Source organism: Hippocampus comes, unplaced genomic scaffold (assembly GCF_001891065.2).
Source record: "Hippocampus comes isolate QL1 unplaced genomic scaffold, H_comes_QL1_v1.1 scaffold177, whole genome shotgun sequence".
In the NCBI taxonomy this organism is placed as follows: domain Eukaryota; kingdom Metazoa; phylum Chordata; class Actinopteri; order Syngnathiformes; family Syngnathidae; genus Hippocampus; species Hippocampus comes.
Window position 1 is genome coordinate 1,032,361 of NW_017806158.1, and position 22,247 is coordinate 1,054,607.

The 22,247-nt window shown below is 41.8% G+C and overlaps 1 protein-coding gene across 9 annotated transcripts in view; it reads right to left on the reverse strand.

Moving 5' to 3' along the window:
- Positions 1 to 22,247, reverse strand: part of auts2a (activator of transcription and developmental regulator AUTS2 a) — a 318,606-nt gene that overhangs the window by 262,631 nt on the left and 33,728 nt on the right. For all 9 annotated transcript variants that reach the window (XM_019895262.1, XM_019895264.1, XM_019895261.1 and 6 more), the window contains one exon: positions 3,531 to 3,740. In XM_019895262.1, coding sequence (XP_019750821.1) covers positions 3,531 to 3,740 — 210 coding nt within the window. The remainder of the gene's footprint in view (positions 1 to 3,530; positions 3,741 to 22,247) is intronic.

Consider the following 22,247-nt stretch of genomic DNA (forward strand, 5'->3'; position numbering starts at 1 on the left):
TACACACCTTATCTGGCTCACAGGTTAACATCAATTTTTAACGATTGTTGTCGGTGATGTGTCCTAACCACCACAAAGCCGAGCGTAACATTCCAATTGAATTTGATTTCACCCAGTCTGCAAGGAACCTTCACTGTGACGGCAGCAATTATCCAGACAACCGATGCCCCAAAGGAATGGATGTAGCATCTTATCTGGCAATCGGGACGTTGCTTGATGTCAAATTTTACCGGCTGAGCAGATATGCTGATAAAGGGTGAACATTTTCAGTGGAGATTTGGAATCATCACACTCACCTTATCCTCACAAAGTCAAGCTTCACATGACCGTGACTATTTTTTTTTTCCTGTATTTATTTTAGGTTCTTGGTCTCCCTTTTTTTTTTTTTTTTTTTTTTTTTAGGATATCATTTAACTGTCACCAACATGTAAAAATTGAACATTACAGCCAATGTTTAAGTGTGTAGTGTACAATCTTAATATTTTAACACAACAAGTTGGTAAGCGGTTTAATGAGCCGTCTCTTTCTTTGGCTTATGTGTGAATGAATGCATGAGATTCCTTAAACAGCCACGGCGAGAGGAAAATAAATGTGTTCTCCTTTTGACAAAGCCAAAGACATTTTTACACAAATACACATTCAACGATAACCAACTCAGCCAGTCGGAACTGGCACTAGCGTCTTAGCTTCAACTTATTCCATCTGGAACCTCAGAAAGAGTTCAGCCAAGTCAAGGTAAGTGACTACGGATGAATGACAATACAGCATCTTCCCGGCCTTAAGGATGCTTTTTCTACTAGACAGTGGGATGTGAGTCAAGGAGTGTAGGGTGCTCGAAAGAGACCAAAATCCTCCGGTTTGGCTTAAAACATCTTTAAGCTCATGGCAAGGCACCATTTAGAAGTCTGTCGATTTTTTATTTCCCAGCAGGACACAGACAAATACCAAACACAAATTGATGAGATGCAAAGTCTATAACTTGGGAGGCTTGATTACATAGCCACATGGGTCGCAGCAGGTTTCTTTCGTTGTTCTGCGGGGCCCAGGTTGTCTTAAAACTGCGACTGAATATTGCTATATGTGAAAAGAAGAACCCTTTGTTTTTATTTGACCCAAAATGGGCATGGGAGTTGGGATACAGGGTGCCAACATGTGGCAATGTTCAGCCAGACAGGAATCATTGGGTACATTTAAATCTGTATCGCTGGCAAACTTTCAGTAAGAACTGTTTCTGTCTTTTTGATTAAGAAAGAAAAAGAAAAAGAATAAGTGAAATTTGCCTCAAGAGTCGGCAAGTTGGATGAGTGGCGAGCAGCTCTGACTCAATTCCAAAGTTGACGGCTCGGATCTGAACTCTAAGCTTCCTGTTTGGAGTTTGCAGGCTCTCATTATGTACACGAAAGACTGTAAATTATCTGCAAGTGTGATCATTTTTTTTAGTCGATATGTGTCCCGAGATTGGCTGGTGACCAGTTCAGCCTGCGTCCTCGCTCACTCCCAGGCAGCTGAAATAGGACAGCAGTAGTGGTTCTTGCCTTCAGGGTAATTGGACAACAGACTGACACCAGCTGATGTTTTGCGTGGAAAGACAATGACATGATGATGCGGACAGTTTGCCCCTCGGACTGAGTCACCATTATTTCCTACAGGCCCAAAAAAACGGTGTTGAAATCTCAACAGACGCAAAGGTGTCCTGGTACAGACTGTATTGTTTGACTTTCCATTATTTCCTACAGGCCCAAAAAACGGTGTTGAAATCTCACCAGACGCAAAGGTGTCCTGGTACAGACTGTATTGTTTCATGTGATAATAGTCCAATCACAGGGAAACAAAACTGTGAGGAACATAATGGTGGACAGATACTAGATGGAGACAGGCAGAAGGTTAGAGCAAGACATGTCGGGGTGGTGGTCTTCCTTGCTTTTCCCCTAACTCTCCCAGTGCCAGAGAGCAGATGGTCCTCACAGCATGCCCCTCTGTACACTTTTGAGCCACTGTACAAAGCACCAAACACACACACCGCAGGCCCACATTTTTCGGTGGAGCAAGAGAGAACAACAAACCACAAACAAAAACAATATTTCCACCACCGTGGTCAGCTACAAACCAACAATCTGATCTTGAACCACAGTCAATGTGCACGGCCATGAGATTTTAGAAACAAAAGTATGATTTATCTTCTTTTGGCTTGAGAAGAATGTGCCGATGTGACCCAACTCTCAGCACTTCTTTCTCTTCGAGAGAGAGTTAAGCAAAGGTTGATAAGAGGTTCACTCTCTTCAATATCGAGCATCCCTTAATGGAGAAGTTCAACTTGAGGCAACCTCCTGACATTTAAAATGTAACCTTGTGGGAGGACGACGTCTTAACGTTTATGTCAAGTGAAGCCAAAGAAAACGGTCCGACAAGATAACGGAACCTTGTTCTACGTCAGAAAGACTAAACGGGTGGTGGAGGGTGTAGCTGAGATTTTTAATTATGCATGTCATTAAGTCTTGTCGTCAAGGGGTTTTCCTGTGCAATCAAGTTGATAGCGTTATCTATAGTACATTTACATATACGGTATACACAGCAGTGGAGAGCTGACAGAGCCACAAATGGCCAGGCGTCACTCTGCTACATTTTTTTCCATTAAATTATAAATTTAACCCCATGAATTCATTCTCTTGAATTCATACATCTTTTCTTATAGATTTTGTTTTTCAGATTCAGCCGTGTGATGCCATGCCAATCAGTTGCCAGAGGCCCTCTGTTTTTCCAATTTCTGATTAGTAGGTCAGAGCAAGCCAATTTCGACAAGCATAATGTGTCTGTAGCAATCTGCAAACAATACTACATTCATTAATCAGCATCTCTAGTGAGTGGTTTTATTTTGCTGTTTATCATCATGTTAGTCAATAAATATTGATTCTAAGCTGCCTCTTATAATTTACTGTATGTGACACAGTTTTGCAATATGCTAGACACCACACGTAAATACTAAGTACATACACACACTTTCTATCAGAATAAGGGCACTCATGGTGTCCAAGTCAAAACATTTTGCCCTTAACCACCATTCGTGATGTGATTGTGTGTGATGCACATGGATGGTTGATGCAACACATGCTGAGTTAGTGTTTGCGGGTGTGAACGCATACAGTATGTCGACAAGTAGGTGTGGAAGGCGAGAGAGAGAGAGAGAGAGAGAGAGAGAGAGAGAGAGAGAGAGAGAGAGAGAGATAAATTGGGTGAGAACGTGGTGAGTGTGTACGTGCACATATGGCCGAATACATCGGCAAGTATTTGAGTGTATATGAGAAGCTAATGTCGTCCAATTTAATTAATTGCGCCTACGTGTAACATCTAAACAACTGCAGGTTTAAAACAAAACATATTGAGCATCTGGGGAGGTGTTCCATAAAGTAGGTTCAATACACTCTTAGGACTTGACTGGTGGGTGTGCTCTTCGTAATTTACTCAGAGTAGGGAGAGTAAGGCACCAGCCAATACGTTTCCATAAATACGTTAATGGTGATATTAACACTCACCATTGCGCGTTTCTTGCTCATGCGTTTCTTCTTCCTGCTTTGTGTGTGTGCCAGATGGGGATTGTTCTCCTGGTCCGATGGCTGGTGATGGTGATAGTTGTTCTTAAAGGGCTCCAGGCTCAGGCCGTTGGGAACCTTGGCTGACTTTTTCTTACGAAAGGGCACACCCTGGTTCACTCTGCGCTCTTGAGGCTTCAGCGTCAGGTTTTTCTACAGTAGAAAAAAAATAAATAAAAAGGACGAGGTTATCTTGGAGACATATAGAATTTGTCATCACAACTTGTAGCACACATTTTAAAAAGTCATTGATGATAAACATGACATTTCAGGCCAAAACAAAGAGAAAGAGAGACATTTTTTTTTAAGAAAAGCGATGCCACCATAAGAAATGAGAGTCAAACTGGTCTTGTGAGGTTCAAAGGATTTTGGTTTCAATCAACACTTCAATTTTGAACTTCATATCAGTCATTTCAAGTGTGTACTTCTCTGGTGCCTAATTACTGCTTGACCCATCAAGATGTGTTGAAACAGTTTTGAACTGCCTTGCACCAGAGGTCTTAAAAATCATCAACAGGTGTCTTCAGTCAGGTTCCAAATCACATATAACAGCTGTCATCAAAACCCTCTTGAAAAAGAATCATTTGGAGCCCACTGTCTGCCAATTACAAGCTCATTTCCAACTATTGCCCAGCAAAAGACATCAAATACATTTCTACAAAGAGATTCATCATTTTTTTTTTTGAGGTAACCATAGTACAAAAACAGCATTAATCAAAGTAGAGAAAGACCTGAGCACATATATTGACTCCCTAAAATTATACAATCTTGTATTGCGAAACCTCAATCGTGCTTTTGACGCAGTAAACCATAAAATCCTCCTGGAGCAGCTTGATTGATGGGGCCGCTTCACCGGCCAGCTCTAAACTGGTTCAAAACCAAACTCAAATGACAGCGATTATTTCTTATGCATTCGAAATTTTGCATTCCACTGGAAAGAATCACATGTGGGATGCCCCAGGGGTCAATTGATGGCCCACTGTAATTCAATCTTTACATGTTTCACTTTTTCATATCAGATGCAAACATACCTGTATATTATATGACCACATGCAGATGATTCCCAGCTAATTTCATGATGTCCTGATGATCTCCCAAAAAGGCCTTCAAACAATGCACCTCAAAGCAATCTTGTTCCTTTTAGTGTTGCAGTTTGATGAATGCACATCAGAAACACTCCATAAACTGTTTCTCATAGCTTCAGTTGCATTGAATGAGGTGCAGGTTCAAGTTTATGTTATTTCCCTTTTTCACTCACACCCATCCAGGAAAGTGAATGCATAATGACGTGAATTGTGCACATATAATAAGTGACAAATACATGATTGGGCTGACGGGATTCCTTGAGCCAGCGTTTTGCGTGCCTCGAAGTCGCCAAACCATAATGATTGCTGGAAATAAATTATGCACAATATGTTTTGCTGGCTCATTGAACAATAGCGAGATAAATTCCTTATTTCAGCGCTTTGTGGAGATGCGGGAAGGAAAATAATTGCTCAATATGGCTCCCTTTCCAACCTTTATTATTGTGATTGTCTGCCAGTATCCAAGGCAATTTTCTAGCATTCTGAATTGCATGTTTGCAGGTAAGTTTACAATGCACTGGAACACAGACGGGGGTCAAATGATTTTTCACTTTTTGCAAATGATGTGCAAAAGCTATCGCTCATTTTGTGTCATATATAGTAATGAAATCTATATATCGTTAGATCAATATATACACGTACACCTACACAAACATTTATACTAGTTCACAACCCGTCATCCAGATGTCACGAGAATTTTGAGTTTGCCATTCTGCAAGGTTAATTACGATCTATACACGTAGAGATGTAGGGGCAGTTGAACAGGGAGGTTTTTTTTATGGTTTTGCCTTCATACAGAACCACAATACATTTTAAACAAAAACAATATTTGACTTAAGTATAGATTTGCAGCCTCAGTTTTAGTGGAATAGGTTTCACCCATCCATCCATTTTCGATCTAGTGTTTGTTCTGGTGGCATGGGAGCTGCAGCCTACCCCGATTGAGTTTTGGGCAAGAGTTACAGCACACCCAGTAGCTTGGCCAACAGAATAATCACTCTACATTCAACAAACGAGAGGAGATGAACTAAAAACACATCATTAAAATTAACTTCATGAACAAAGTTCCTAATAAAGGGAGAGGGTGAAGAGATGCGGAGGGATGTAGCAACAGTCCCGTGACACTTCAGCAGTTGGCGCGAGATTGCACAAACACCCAAACATGCACTAATACACACTTATTATAAGAGCTGATTTAATCATCATCATAACACTGAAACGCTCTACACGGCAACCGACATTGTAAACAATTACTGGTGATCTAATAGAGGCTAATAAAGAGAATAAAGAGCCATAAGTGGAAGTACTCCTTGCGGGGTACTCCTGGACAACAGCGCATATTAAACTTGAGCTACCCTGTTAAGTGGAGCCGTGAATTGTCTCTCCTTCTTAAGAGAGCCCTTGACCTGTTTATCACATTTTCCGTACACGTGGAATAGCACTGAATCAGCTCTGTGTCTGCTGGAACTGATTTGGCATTGCTCTTTGCAGTCATGCAGCCAATTATAGGTGTGATTCGAGAAGCTGAACTGCTTCATATGTGGTTTCGTTGTGAGTATGCCAACAAAAATAATGAATGAATAACATGGCTGGAATATTCCTCACTTAATTTTAAGCATTGCTTGAAAAGGTCACTCATGATTACGATATTTAACAGTTCTAAGCTGAGTATCTGAAGAAAGAAGACCCTGATCGTAATATAGCGTAATGCACAAAGTTGTTCATATTCAAAATGGATTGCCGTAGACAAGTACTGTAGTTGTCTGTGATGTCAACATTCTGCCGCAAAACAGCACGTTAACCGCCACTCGTTGTTCATACATTGTCAGTGTCATGTCCGAGGGACAAAACAGCTGAAGTCAATCTTGTCATATAAAATTCACGTACTCGATAGTTTCTCGGAACATACTGCGGAGACATTTTTTAACTGAACTTGGCTCACTGTAACAGCCCGTCCTCCCTGTCCCACACGCTCAAAGCCGAGCCAATCCACCCAAGCATAATCCAACTGTTAGATCAGTGCAACAGTTGGATTGCTCAATCGATTTGTCGTGCGTACAAATGCAACTGGTTTTAACAGAGCACCTGAAATTATTGCTTAGTGCCCCCCCCCCCCCGATGGTAAAGGTTGTCTTCTGGAAAATATTTTGTTGTTCCCTAAAGTGAATCAGTGACTTTTCTTTTTCCTGAGTTCACTGCAAGATGCAGAACATTTAATTTGGCTTGTACAAATGTCGAACGGCAGTCTAAGTTGCTTCTTTTAAAACATAATGCGCATGATGTGCACTTTAAATATTTTTAGTCCGCATGTGCCCCTGCAGCCCACTTATGTGTACCACCGCTGGCTATACATATAAACGTCCAGAAAATATCGGTAGGTCAAACATAATGTTAAAAAAAAAAAAAAAAAAATGCACGAACCTCATGTGCCAATCTGAAAAAGTGTCCATTTAAGCAAATACCATGACTTTGGACCTAAGACAAAAAGAAAATCGGCTGATAACTAAGATAAAGATTTGACTATGTCAACCAATGAAGTGTGTGACTCCGGAAGCAACTAAGGATATGGGGTGGAGGGGATGCTTGGATTTAGATTGGATTAAGATTATTGTGACGCAAGCCATTAATAAAGCGTACTGGGACCAAAGGTAATTGAAATAAGTGTTAAATAGAAAAGTCCATACAATGTCACCAAATGTCACACACCAAAGCGACTCTTTTCTTTTGAAATCAGGCACAAGCAAAATCATTCAAATGTGGCTTTTCGATTGCATTTTGACGTGCCAATTTGTGACAGATGAACCTGAACTGTTCAGTTGAATATGTTTCAATTTATTGTTTGATGATATGCACAGATTAACAGCTCCGGTATGAGTCACAAGTTTATCATTCACTTCACCAACTTGCGTGCAATGAGTCGAGTCAAATTTATTGATATAGCCCTTCATCACAGAAAAGTTTCATACCTACAGTTGATGAATGTTAACAACATTACCTGATCTTGACCCTCAGGAGGGCAAGGAAAAAAACAAACATCTGGAGAAAAATGAGAAACCATGAGAAGGGGCTGCAGATGGGGGAATCTCTCTTGCAAGATGACCAGGCTGCAATGGATGCCGAGGGGAGCTGCGACCGACCCACACAGTGGAACGTACCGTACACACGTATATGGTAGATTAAAGATGACATAGGATTTCTTCTCCTATTATGTTCATACTCTGCTTGTTGAAGTGGTTAAATATGAAAACCTCACCGCTTGCCGCAATTTTTGAAATACCAAAATCGGTGTTGTTCTTAAATTGCCACATGATTGACTGGTGATGAGTCCATTTGCCCTAAATCAACCGCGCTGGGCTGCTCTCCTTTTCGGGACACTGAACAGAATAAGTGGTAAGTAGTATCGCAAATTGGTGGATGTCAAACGCTACATCTTGCACCTCCCCCACCCCCCATCTAATAACTTGCAATGAGAGCTCAAATTAACCCAAATTCAAAGTGAATCATCCGCCTCAGAATGGGGATGGATTTACGCAGTTTATGCCCATTTTAAATCGTATTTAAGAAGAAATGTGTTTGCAAAAAGCATCCTGAGTATTCTCAGACATTTTCTGGAAGCCATGCATCATGCATGAAATTCAATTTTCACAGAAGATAATGAACTTGGTGATGGTAAAGTGGAGGTTTTTTTTTTCTTTTTGCTGATTAGAGAACAAGTGTTTGGGTTAATAGTACGACAAGTAGAATAAAAGAGTCTCCCATCCATGGCCATCTCTCAGGATGTTCGATTAGCCCAGATGTCTTGCACAATTGGCTTAACTACTCCAAATAAAACAGTTGAACCACCAAGTAGGAAATGATTAACACACCCCCAATGATGCCAGGTGTTTGTTACATTGGAACATTTGCTCCCATCCAAGCAGAAAGGCTTTAAAAAAACAAAAAAAAAAAAAAACAAAAAAAATAAACAAATTTGCTCCCTGTGAGAAGTTTGCATGCCCCAATAGGACTCAAGATTTAGCTCGAATGATTTTGCAAACCGAGTTATCATTCCTAAACTTGCCATGTCAATTATGTAATGTTTCTTTTGGGATTTCAGGCTGCAGAAAGAATGGTGCATGTTGCCTAGCAACTGGACACATGGAAGAAGAAGATCATTAAATTGAGCTGGTGCTCTCAGAGAGCTTCGTTTTGTATCTCAGAACTTGTTGCTCAGTGAATAAATTGTTGCTTGGATATACTTAAAAAAAAATATGCCATGCGTGCAGCTTAGCATCGAGACAGCAGCGTAATTCAGAACAGGAAATAAAAAAAAGAAAAAAGACACTCCATGCAAAAATATTTCCTTGCTGTCCACTCAGGCCATTTTAGTCTTAAAATATGACCTGATAAAAAATACAAAGAGATAGATGAGGTGGTGTCAGAAAAATTCCATGACTAGTGTCTCAGAATTTTGCTGATAGTCATCGGAGACAAGGAGACAATGATTACTCGAAGCAACAACTCCCTGACACAAACTGAAACAAAAGACTGCTAAAACAAATAGCACCGGTGTCATTTAAAACATCTGTGTGAGGTTCCTTTGTTGTAGTATACAAGTACTACTTGTCTAAATCGCTCAATTTATGCATTATGCAGTGCAGCATTCTGGAGGTTATTTGGAGTGATTACACTTTCGCAGGCTGCATTTAAATTTCCCTCAGGCACAACAGTGCGTAGAATTCTCGCCAAGAGTAAAATTAATTGCATAAACATAGCTTACCACTGATCAGTTAACATTAAGGAAAATAAATAGTGTATACTGTGCAAAAGTGTGTGTGTGTGTGTGTGTGTGTGTGTGTGTGTGTGTGTGTGTGTGTGTGTGTGTGTACGCGCATGCAGAACTCAATTTCCTGCCTCGATAAAGAGTGTGTGCAGAGGCTGCTGCCCACCGGCGAGCCAATACTGGCACTATTTATAGGCCACACACATATTAAGGCTAACAGTGTAACAAGAGACCCCAGACTTGGCCCTCCACTGGTAATTAGAAACCAAGTGAAAGCTGACCACCGTCACAATGGGCGAAAGCCAGCAAAAAAAGGGGACTCTTAGGAAGTGCCAGAATTCACTGCAAGACGCCCTCAAATAGTTCTACATTTCAGATCTGTTTTGCTTTTGTTGGAGGATTATTGAAGTTAAAAAAAAAAATGTCAGAACTAAACCATCTAATGCTGCCGGGCAGTTGTTACAGCTATTGTGAGCGAAACATCCGGTAATAAACAAAAATGAATTTTTCATCTGCACATATTAAAAAAAAAAAAAAAAAAACCCAAAGACAAAGAAACGACATAAATGCTGTTAAAAGTAGGTTGTGCATGAAGAATATGAGTTATAAATAGAATGGGTCTAGTGACTGCATCTTCAAATGGATGTGAAGTCGTACCTTGAGCTCGTCAAAACTACTTAAAACGATTTAGCAAATCCAGAAACAGAATCTCGAATCAAAAGGAACAAATTGTCATAAGATATGACAGCACAAGGAAATAATCCTGACCTGATCCAAACGTGGGTGAAGAGGTTTTCTTTGTTATGTTTACACTGCTGCCCAAATGCAGGAACTGGATCATCAATCAAGCTTTATTTATATAGCAATCAGGCGTAAAAATGCAACTCAAAGTGCTGGGCAGTTAAAAAAAAAATAGAAAATTGCAATGTAAAAAGAGGTCCCCCCACCCCTCCCCTGCCAAAATACACAGATATATATCCCACAAGCGCGCGCGCACACACACACACACACACACACACACACACACACACACACACACACACGCACGCACAGGCACAAGGGGAGCTGATCCACGCTGAGTGGCAGCAACCACAACTCACAGCGTGGAGGCCCCCCCAAGAGAAAACACTGGCTCTTTAAAAAAAAAAAAGGCATAGGTGACGGTGCAGTATATACCGTATTTATTTATTTATTGTAGAAAACCCAATCGGGCCTATCCCAGCCGTCTCCAGGCAGTAGGCGGGGTACACCCCGAACTGGTTGCCCGCCAATCCTAAGGGCACACATAGATGAACAACCATTCACGCTCACACTCACACCAAGGGACAATTTTGAGTATTCCATGAACCTGCCAAGCATGTTTTTGGAACGTGGGAGGAAAGCGGAGTACCCGGAGAAAACCCACATAGGCACAGGGAGAACATGCACACTCCACACAGGGAGGCCGGAGCTGGAATCGAACCCTGAACCTCTGCATTGGGAGGCCAAAGTGCTCACCAGTCGATAACCGTGTGAGAGAGAGAGAGAGAGAGAGAGAGAGAGAGAGAGAGAGAGAGAGAGATGCGCACACACACACACACACACACACACACACACACACACACACACACACATACATACATAGCATTATTGTAGTCTTGCTTATTGTAGTAAGAAAATATTGATGTTCTATTCATTCATCGCTTGTTTTCTCCCAATAAACTACAAGCAAAAATAAAATAGTACGTGCTGCAGATGTCTGAAAGATGTCCCTGAGAGGGGAGAGAAAGGAAAAGCTTTGACATTGCTTGTCAGTTCACACATGCAGAATTAAATTCAAGCGAATGCACAAGCTTCCAGCTAGTGTGTGTCTTTCTTAGCTGAATTACTGCTACTACAGCATTTTTTTATTTTATTTTCTTTGTGTTAAGGTTCAATATATTTGGTGAAGAAGCAATATTTTGGAAGTCATCGCAGAACACAGGATCAGTCTGGCTCGATGCCTGAAAGATGAAGAGTGAACAAATTCACTTGACAGTATGGAAGTTGAACAAATCAGAACATGGATGGGATACAGGACAAAGATAAGGCAGCGATTTTTGTCTGCTCAGTCATCTTTCGAGCACATTTGGAGGACCTCAGTGTGACAACGCTCTAAGCCTAAAAGCAAAGATAAGAAGCTTATCCTCTAAATGATACAAGCACGGGGGAGGCTGCGGCAGCCAGTAGTAGGATGCAGTTGTCAGGCATCCTGTCTGTAGCCACCAATGCCCATTTTAACAAAAAAGAATCCTCAGTGCCTAAATTCAAGATGTTCTGCCTTTGAACAATGCACACCACACAATGTATGTCCACATAAGCAAACACATTAAGCACTAAGTTTCAAAGATGTGAACATTCGTTACAGAGACCCTATAATTAAGCTATCCCAACCAGCCATTGTGTTCCAGGCCCAGGAGGCTGGACGCAGGTTGAGCATTTTATCCTTCATCATGAAAATACAGAGCACCCGAACACATTCTACTCTATGTTGACAGATAATATGACACGTGAGCAGCATTGAACACATTCCACAACTAAGCTCCGAATAAAATCCATTCCACATCCCTAACAGACAGTACCGTATTTTCTGCACTATCAGGCGTTGCGGACTATAAGGTGCACCTTCAATGAATGGCCTATTTTAAAACTGTTTTCAAATGTAGGGTGCACCGCATTATCGGGTGCATAGAATAGAAGCTACAATAGTGGATGCGGTTGCAGTATGCAATCCACTAGATGGACCGGCGCTAAAGGGAATACAATACAATACAAGACAGCGTTATTTAAGTTGAGCTTTCAGCTGGAACAAAGCGCTTTAAAGAACATTTAAAATACTACATCCAGGAAATCAGAATATTGATCCATGCATAAGGCACATCGGATTATAAGGAGCACTGTCGGCTTTTGAGAAAATTAAATGCTTTCAGGGGCGCCTTATGGTGCGGAAAATACGGTACATCAAAGCCAGAAATGAGACAGGCTTTCTCAGCTTTTGCAGCCTTTGTGTGAATAAAAACCCAATCGGGCACTTGTTTTGTCAAAGGATGTATTCCACCCCTTGATTGAATATTTTTTCATGTAACATTGATCTCGATATGGCCACTTTAAAAACAGAAGTGCTGTCAGTGGCCAAGTCCAATACAATAGGCCATGTTGCATTGATCTTGTAAGGAGAGCCAAACATTACTTCAGAATTTATCTGCGGACAAATCGACTCTTGTTTCTCATAAAACTGCACACACAGCCACCTGACCGCAGCAGCACCATTTAGTAATGTCACAATCTATTTCATATTTTAATATAGGAACCTAAATTTGTCATTTTGATTTACACTGTACAAAACACCGGCACATTATTAAATACTCTCACCAGACACAGTTCAAGATTATATTCACTCGTCCCATTCTGGGGGGATCTTTATCTTCAGTAGACCACAGAGAATTACGGTAAGATGTGTTCACTACCACGACTCAGAGAGCAAAATGCACGAGCAATAACCTTCCCTGTGGCTCTACTATTCCTGGCAGCTTGATTTACCTCAAAGCACTAATGTTCAAGGGAGTCTGCTGGCAATATAAGGCAAACTGAGCAGTGCCACGGAAATTGCAGCTTTTACAGCTTCCTAGAGACTCCTTGGAGATGCACTAAAGCCCTGACAAAGAGTGCATGGGCAGGAAATATGGGCTTTGCCAGGAACCTGTTGGGTATGTGTCTTCAGAGAAATGCGGTCACTTCTGTCTCAAGGAGCTGACGTTGTTCAGTTGCATATTGCCGCATGATTGATGCGTGGCAAGGCTGCGAGGCCTCAATCGGAGGCTAGCCTGTCCTTTTTACCTGTCTGTCAAAGCTCGCTTGAGCCAGTGTTAAACAGAGATGGCAGCTCACCACCATTAAATGCTGGAGGCCCGGGCATATACACAAGCCGATGCTACACTTAAGGGCTATTAAATTATCGAGGCAATTACATGTAGCTGATGGTGTCAGTGCATTGTGTAAGACCATAACTAATGGCTTGTCAGGATATTGACTCCCCCCCATACATCAGTGGGGAGAGACAGCACTTTGCAGTAGGTGATGCCCTGACTCTGAAATCCGTGCCACCTGTCACCTGTCACACTGTCAGGTAGCTTGACAGGATACAGTCATACTGGAGAAGCAATACAAGTAATACATTTGGGAGCTCACGTTTTTTGGGGTGTGTGTGTGAGACACACTACTTTAGGCCAGATGCACACCGATTCCTCACATTTCACCGATTTTTCAAATGTGCAAGACCCAACATGTGACAATTAAAAAAAAAAAAATTGTAAAAAAAAAATGAGTCGCATAATTGAGGTGACCAATACAGCACACGACACATTTAATAGCTATCTGCACCGACATCATGGGCTCTATTTTTGTGCTCTGTGCAAGTCTAGCGCATGGTGCGTGCTAAATCAGTGTGGAAACGGGATAGATTCATTATTGGTTACTTTTGCAGACGCGTGCAGCTTGACAGAGTGAAAAACGAATGCTTTGCGCCATTGTGGGTGTGAACACAGCCGGCTTGATTCGCCGGCAATCAGAGCAGCTCCTTTGATTCCATTTAAACGGAGACAGTGAGAGGTGTACCGTCCTTGACATGGCAGAGGAAGAAACGGATGAGGGTAAGTGAGTTCATCAGGATATGCAAGCAAAACTCAACTCAACGGTATTTATAGAGCAATTTAAAACAACCACCGTTGTATACAAAGAACTGTACATGGAGCAAATATCATATGTACAACAATACAACAATAAAGTAATCACGAAGCCAGTAGAAAGAACAAAGACAGTAAAACTAAGATCAAGTCTGTGTCATGTTGAGTCAAAAGCCAAAGAATGCGAATGAGTTTTGAGACGGGTTTTAAAGATGGGCAGCGAGGGGGCTTGCCGAATGTTCAGTGGGAGGCCATTCCAAAGAGAGGGACCAGCAACGGAAAAGTCTCGGTCCCCTCTGAGCCTCCGCTTAATTCTTGGTACCTCTAGTAACGTCTGGTCCGCGGACCTGAGGCACCAGGCAGGTGAGTCGGGGCGGCCGAGTCGGCGAACAGTGAAAATTTGGCCAGGGACATTGCAGATCTGTGGGTTGGCACTTGGAGAGTGCCTTCCACCCTGATCGTTCCTTTGCTTGACTTTTTGACGGCGAGGTCTCACATGAAGCCCCACGGATCCATTTGAGCCATGCCTGGAAAACTCCACCACAGCCAATCCTTCTTGACCCGACACACGAAGGGCAAATTTTGATGTATGTTTCTTTGTGACAAAAGGTGCAAAATTCCACAACAGCCTTGATATCTCCAAAGCAAAAATGAAATCATTACAGAATTGAGAAGTCACAAGGCTGATTTTTTTTTTTTTTTTGGGCATAGCCTGTCAGTCTAGACACTAAGCACACAATAACCACCACAAAATTGATTTGCAAATAAACACGGCCATCTTAAAATATCCACCGGCTGGCTGCTTTATATGCAGTCAGGCGGTCTCTTGTCATGGTGTTGCAGACAGATGAATGATGGAGTCTTTCAAGCAGCACGCAGACAGACAGCATGAGGCTGTCATCTTGTGACGATCAAAGCCGTCGAAAAATCGCCATGAAGGCAGGGAACACTGGAAGGGAGACATATGTGACGAAAGAGGTTCTTGGAACACAAAACATTTGAAAGCCAAATCGCTTTGTGTTTCATGGAGGAGAAAGGACGTCGAATCATTGTCCCGGTGAATCAGACATAACAGGATACACACTGCTCGGTGAAAACATGTGCACTTCCTGTCGTCTCGGACACAGGCGCAGCTTTGCAATTTTTTTTTTTTTTTTTTTTTAGTGCCTGGCAGTCTGGCACATTAAGTTCCAGTGTGTGCGAGCGTGCACGCATGTGCGTATACTGCAGCAGAGTACACGAGCTGCTTCTGGTGGAACAATGGATATGGTCTGACAAAAACACACACACACACACACACACACACACACACACACACACACACACACGCACACACACACACACACACACACACACACACACACACACACCTCCTCCTCTTCTCTTACACACAAAAACAGATCTAAGTGAATGTGTCCGAAAGCGCCAAAGAGACCTGGGAGCATGCCAAGGATACTGACAGAAGGGGGAGGGAATGTGTAAGCCGCGTTCAAATCACATTCAGAGGTGTTTCAAGGACGCAAGATAAATAATACTTCACATGTGCACAAATGTATTCCACGACGAGTTAATATCATCATGGCGAGAAAGCCGTTTATGAAAAGTCAGATGCACTAATTTGGAGCCTGATTTTGCCCTTCTGATCTAAACCATCAGAAGACAGATTTGAATCTGCTCACATTTGAGATGTCTTCTTTTTTTTTTTTTTTGGACAGTCCTTGAATGCGCCGAACGCGAGGCGACGCAAAACTGGTTTTGTTTACTTCCCTCCTGACCGTGTGTGTGTATTTTCCTTGGCCTTTTACCATTCAGCTGTATTCCTTGAGTTGAATGCTCTCTATAAATGCCAGAGCGTGAGACTGAAGACATTACTATTTGTGTTCCTGTAAGTGCTGTTGTGCATATTTGTTCACTCATCTCAGCTCCACTCTGTTGACATTACACAGCCCTTGAACAAAACGTTACTTTGCTAGATCACAAGTTACTTTTGTAGTTGCATACGGTTTTGCCAATATTTTGATTGGAAATGCATTTTTTTTAACAGTCATGTTTAATAATAGTTGAAAGGAAAAATAACAGTCTTTCCTGATAATAATAATCACAATAATGGAAGCATTTTTAATTTCACTGAACATAAATAGCCGACTTGGTTTTTATGAAAAATGAAGATGGTCTGCCTGGACTTTTTTTGAGATATATATTTTTTCTTTTTATCAATTATAATATAAAGTCTTTTTTATCTGACATATTTAATGAATTGCTATTAACAGTTGTTAATAGCAACAATTTGGCAAAACTACTAATGGCAAACCCTAAAATGTATCCTGTACTTTTTTTTTAAACATAAACTAGAACCATTACAATCTTTTTGGCATATTTTATGAACACTGAACATGTGGTTAATGGTCACAGCAAGGACTCGACACCAAAACAAAATGACTGAAGCTTTTTGACGGTTCTGCATTGTTTGTGCATCCGATATAAGAACTAGATGAACACTCGAAACAGTCTCTCCAAATGTCGCAAGCGTAAGGATACGGTATTTGCGACCCACATTGATGACATGACATCATCTTTAGTTGTATGACTGCGTCTGGGACGGACCGTCTCATTCCTTGGCTTTGAATAGCCTCGTCTGCTCACTGGGACTTCTGGTGAGAGGCACTAACAAGCAAAACACGAGTGAGGCGTGAGGACATAGAAAGTTCCCATCATTGTTTGTGTCGCTGCCTTTATTATTATTTATTTTGGGGGTGGGGGGGTGGGGGTCTGTGTGGCTGGCTGTAACCGTAACTTGGCGTTGAGACAGCAACAAAGCTAAAACTGCATCTTTTTTGCTATTTTTTTAAGTATGCTTATGGTGTTTTATTGTTCTCACAGCATTTAATTAACGACAAAAAAAAAAAAAAAAAAAAACGCCTTGTTAATTACTGCTGTCCATTCCCCACATGCTAGCACATCACAACAAATAAGTTGTTTATGTCGTGACTTTCGGCTTGTCCGGTCAGGGGTCGCCAAGGCAAGTCACTTGAACAAGTTGTATGACACAACCCACCATTTTTTTTTGGTCCAGCGCTAAAAACCTGTTAAAAAAAATGAACGCTTAAAAAAAATGTAATAATAATAATGCCACTCTCGAAGCATCCATGAAAACTATGGAGTGATTCAATCTAAAATAAAATCCCCAATATCTGGTCTATTGTTTCATTAACAAAAATAAAACATTCTTTCAACAATTATAGCATCACCAAAGGTCCTCATGAATATCATTTTAAAACATTAGCTGTCATACAGGAATTTACGGGCATAGCTTCACAAAAATGTTGGCTGTACTACTTCCACAAATGTCTGCTTGCCATGATTTTAATAGGAACTCGTATGCATTAATGTGTTGGTCAAAGCCATTTTATTCAGGATGATCGCAGTGCTGTTCTATAACAATACATTAAGCGCTTGATTAATGCAACTCTTAACTGCCTCATTTGATGAGGAAGTGCTTGTCTCAATTATGAAAAATGCTACTTTAATGGCTTCACAAGAATATGAGAGCTGATGAAGCCTGAACAAGGAATCATTCAATTAGGTCTTTAGAAGTAGATTCATGATGAGGTGAATCGTCTTCTGAAAGGTCCCGCTGGTCATAAGTGGTAACTAATGCAGGTTTATTACGCATTCAACAGCTGCAGTTCAAGTGCAAGACCAGCCTATTAGCCCGAGATCCGATGAGAGCATCCGTCTTTTGATTCAATATGTCTGAAATGTGTGTTCGCTTCTGTGCAGATTGATCAAATTATACCGTCCACGTGCAATTCAACGTTCCTCTTGAAAGTATTGACAGCCTTTCATGGTTAATGTCTTTTTCTGGTGAGTGCAGTCAATATCTATACCTAATACCGTATTGGCCCGAATATAAGACGGTGTTTTTTGCATTGAAATAAGACTGAAAAAGTGGGGGTCGTCTTATATTCGGGGTCTAGACATTATACCCATTCACAACGCTCAGCCAGGTTAACCGGCAGCTGAGGAGAAGTTATGATGTAATTTACATTTCAAAAACCAGAAGCCATTCATTTATGAATGTGATTGCACTTTAGATTTGAATGAGGTAAAATAACACGCTTTTTCTCTCAAATATATTGTTATCATCATTTGTTTCAGATGCACTGTAATTATTTTCTGTATAAAAAGTAATTTGGTGTTCAAAAAGTATTTTTTTTCAAATTTGAGTCTCGAAAAAGAGGGGGTCGTCTTATAATCAGGGCCGTCTTATATTCGGGCCAACACGGTAAATCAGATATGCCACTGGCTATCCGGTAAATAAGAATGGCAATCAACTTGTTGCTAAAGTCTTTGTAGCAAACGCACGTTGTGCTGGTAAACTGACGCTATTTCTGACACGATTGTTTTCGTCAACCAAGGCTTAATAATGAGCCATGCGCAAAAGCAATCAGGGATGGGTCCCGTCAAAAATGTGCAACTGAGTTTTGCAGCAGCAAAGTGGACCTGAACACACACACACACACACACACACACACACACACACACACACACACACACACACACACACACACCCACACACACACACACACACAAAATGGAACAGGAGTTATAAGATTAATTTCTGTCGCTTTTATGCTTTATGCAAATGGAATAAACTGCCAACAAAACTGAAGCTAGCCCCAAGAACAAATCAATTTTTTTCCACCCATATGGATGATTAAGGTCTTTTACAGCATTTATATTTTTTTTTTCCCAAAATCATGTTCCTGCGCTATATGTTCTTTTAGGAATTTTAGTAAACTACTTTTTATTTCATGATGTCACTTTGTTTTTAATATCTTCAAATGTTGTTCTGTGAAGTGCATTGAGTTACCTTGTGTATGAAATTCGCTCTCTAAAAAAGCTGCCTCGCCTTGCCTATGCAATCATCTCCCCTGACAGACAGCTTGAGGTGAATTAACTGAAGGATTCCTCATCACGTGAACACATCGTTAACTTCGGCATCCATTGAAAGCCCTCGCAAAAGCAAAGTGCAGGAATGGCGAGAGAGCGATCAGGTCCCTGCTTTCTGCTGGATGGAGCTCATTACCTGTGTTTGTCTTGGAACCGAGAGCAATTTACATCAAGTCGGGCCTGTAAAATCACTTGAACCCGAGCAGCGAGGGTTCACCCGGCAGAGCCGACAAACACAATAGCGGATATTTTAATGGAAAAGTTTCGCATTCAGTGGCTCTCAGAGGGAAGGGGGTGGTAGCTGCTTGAAGCAGCCTTCTTTTTCTGATTAGCCCCCATGAAATGTGCGTGTCGCGACCTTCGCAGAGAAATGATGATACTCGCTGTGCTGATAGGCTTTCAAGTATGTGTCCACACATGAACAACATGCGCAGCCTGCAGACATGCTCGGCCTGGACACCGATGGTAAATGTCAATGACAGAATGTTAACATCCTCACAGTGTTAATGAGGCTACACGGGTTGAATGAGCAGGCTCACTCACTGCTGTAGATGTGAAAGCAACAATCTGAAGTATTTTGGAACATGGAAATAAGCAGAACAAATTAAAATATGAATGAAGTGTCATATTATGTGATGGCACCCACAAATGTGATGAATTCTGAAAGAGTGCATAGTAGTGCTGGTTCTTACGCAAAAGATAGTGAAAAGCATTTCATTATGTGCCATCTTTACACTGGACTACTTCATAAAAATAAAAAAATACAAAATGCAGTAATTATAAACATCCATTTTCGACACCGTTTGTCATCATTCGGGTCACGGGTGAGCTGGAGCTTTTCCCAGCTGCCTTCGGATGCCTGGACTGGTCACCAGTTTTAGTGGACACTGTGGTCCGTCCTTCAGTGGTGCAAGATCCACTGTGGCACACAGACAACACCAACCCCCAATTCTACCCACCATGTCTTCTCTCATCGTTTCTAAAAAGGGCAACACCACAGGGAGGTGTATATTTACTTACCAGGCTGGTTAGCACGACCACCTTACATAGTGCAGAAGTGCAGGGTTCTGGCCATCCTGTATGGGTTTTCTACGGGTATTTCAATTTCCTCCCACATTCCTAAAACATGCATGCTAGGTTGATTGGAAGCTCTAAATTGCCCCTCGGTGTGATTGTGAGCGCGAATGGTTGTTTGTCTATGAGTGCCCTGCGATTGGCTGGCAGCCGGCTCAGGGTGTCCCCCACCTACTGCCCGAAGACGGCTGGGATAGGCTCCAGCACCCCCCACGACCCTTGTGAGGATAAGCGGATCGGAAAATGGATGGATGGATGGATGGATGGATTTCCCCCAAATTGGCTTTCTCACATTTCACAACAAAGAAATAAGAGTTGACACAACAGCTGCCCCTTGTATCGTCCCTCCAAGTTAGATATGTTTTGGCGCAAACGTCACGCTTGCTTTGTTGTGCTAGCAAACATTGTTGCCATTGATGGCTGGCAACCGGTTCAGGGTGTACCCCGCTTACTGTACTTTCTGAAGAATGTTGGCATAGGCTCAAGCAAACCCACCACCCTTGTGAGGACAAACGGATCAGAAAATGGATGGATGGATGGATGGATGATGCCATTAGAAAACCATTCCCTGTAGCATTTTTCTTGGCCCGTGCAGCTGCACATATTGCAGATAGCAGAAAACACCACTGATTGTAAGGCACATAGAGGAAAAACAACCATTACTTTAATGTAATACAACAGAATATTAGATGTGAATCATGGGATTAAAAGAGTTTGATTATGTATGACAAACATAAAGAATGACTCTTTAGTTTCTAATTCAGATCATTTGTCTTGATGTGTTTCCGAACAAATACAAGGCTCAGCAAAGCTATAAGATTGCAGGATGTTAAGTCCCTAATTAAGCAATACTTCCATTCTCATCATTCGGGCTCAGTCGCTGATGAAGACAAACAGAGGGCCCTCCTACAAATCGAGTCTGTCAGGTCCCATCAGCCCACAGCAATGAGCAGTCTGCCAAAGTAAACACAAACACACCACCATCACAGAACAATGAATGCCAGCCAGCGGGGGCTGCGTTCGCTGGCTACTTTTCAGAAAACCCACATAGGCAAGGCAAAGCTTGAGGAAGGACATCGCTTTTCACAACAAGAGAGTGCTTTATTCTGGTTTAGCTTTGCAATCGACAATGTACGGTGGCACGGTGATCGACTGGTGCGCACATTCGCCTCACATCGCAGAGGTGCACGGTTCGATTCTGGCTCTAGCTTTCCTGTGTGGAGTTTGCATGTTCTCCCCGTGCCTGTGTGGATTTTCTCTGGGTACTCTGGTTTCCTCCCACATTCCAAAAAAACATGCACGGAAGGTTAACGGAGCACAATTGTCCCTAAGTATGATTGTGAGCAGGAATGGTTGTTTGTCTCTGCGTGCCCTGCGATTCGCTGGCAACCAATTGAGGGTGTACCCCGCCTACTGCCCGAAGACAGCTGGGATTGGCTCCAGCTCACCCGTAACCCTCGTGAGGACAAGCAGATTTGAAAATGGATGCATGGACAATTATTTTGATTGAATTTGATGATTAAATGCCTAACAATGCATAACAAGCATTGTAATGTAAAGAGGCTGCTCGGTTTGCACTAAGCGATGCTAAACTCATAAATGCAGCCAATAATTTTATGCAAAACACTTGTAGGCTACGCATATGAAACAATCCAACAAGAAGCAGAAAGTATGATGGCAATTGAGCATGCCTTTCTTGTTCAGCGCCACAACGTATTCTTAAACCAATGGACAAACCTGCCGTCAAAAATGAAAACCCATCCGGGCCACAATTTTCAACAGAAAACAAAAATGGCATAACAACAGGAGTTCAGAACATACCGAGTGACGCCACTGAAATCTTATTTGAAAAATAACAATAATTTCCCCATCGTCGAGCAAGAAAGATGTAGTGAAAAAGTCTGCGACATTCAGGGCTTGTTTCACAAGCCTCTGCTTCCACCTCCTCACCCACTGCCATGGCAAGGCCATATTTCCTCTGACTTGTTTCTGTCATCGTTATCTAAGCAAATCTGAAACACGGCTCTCTTCCCACAATAAAGCTGTCAGCTGAGCAACTGGCAGCCTGATTGAGTTGAACTCTGCA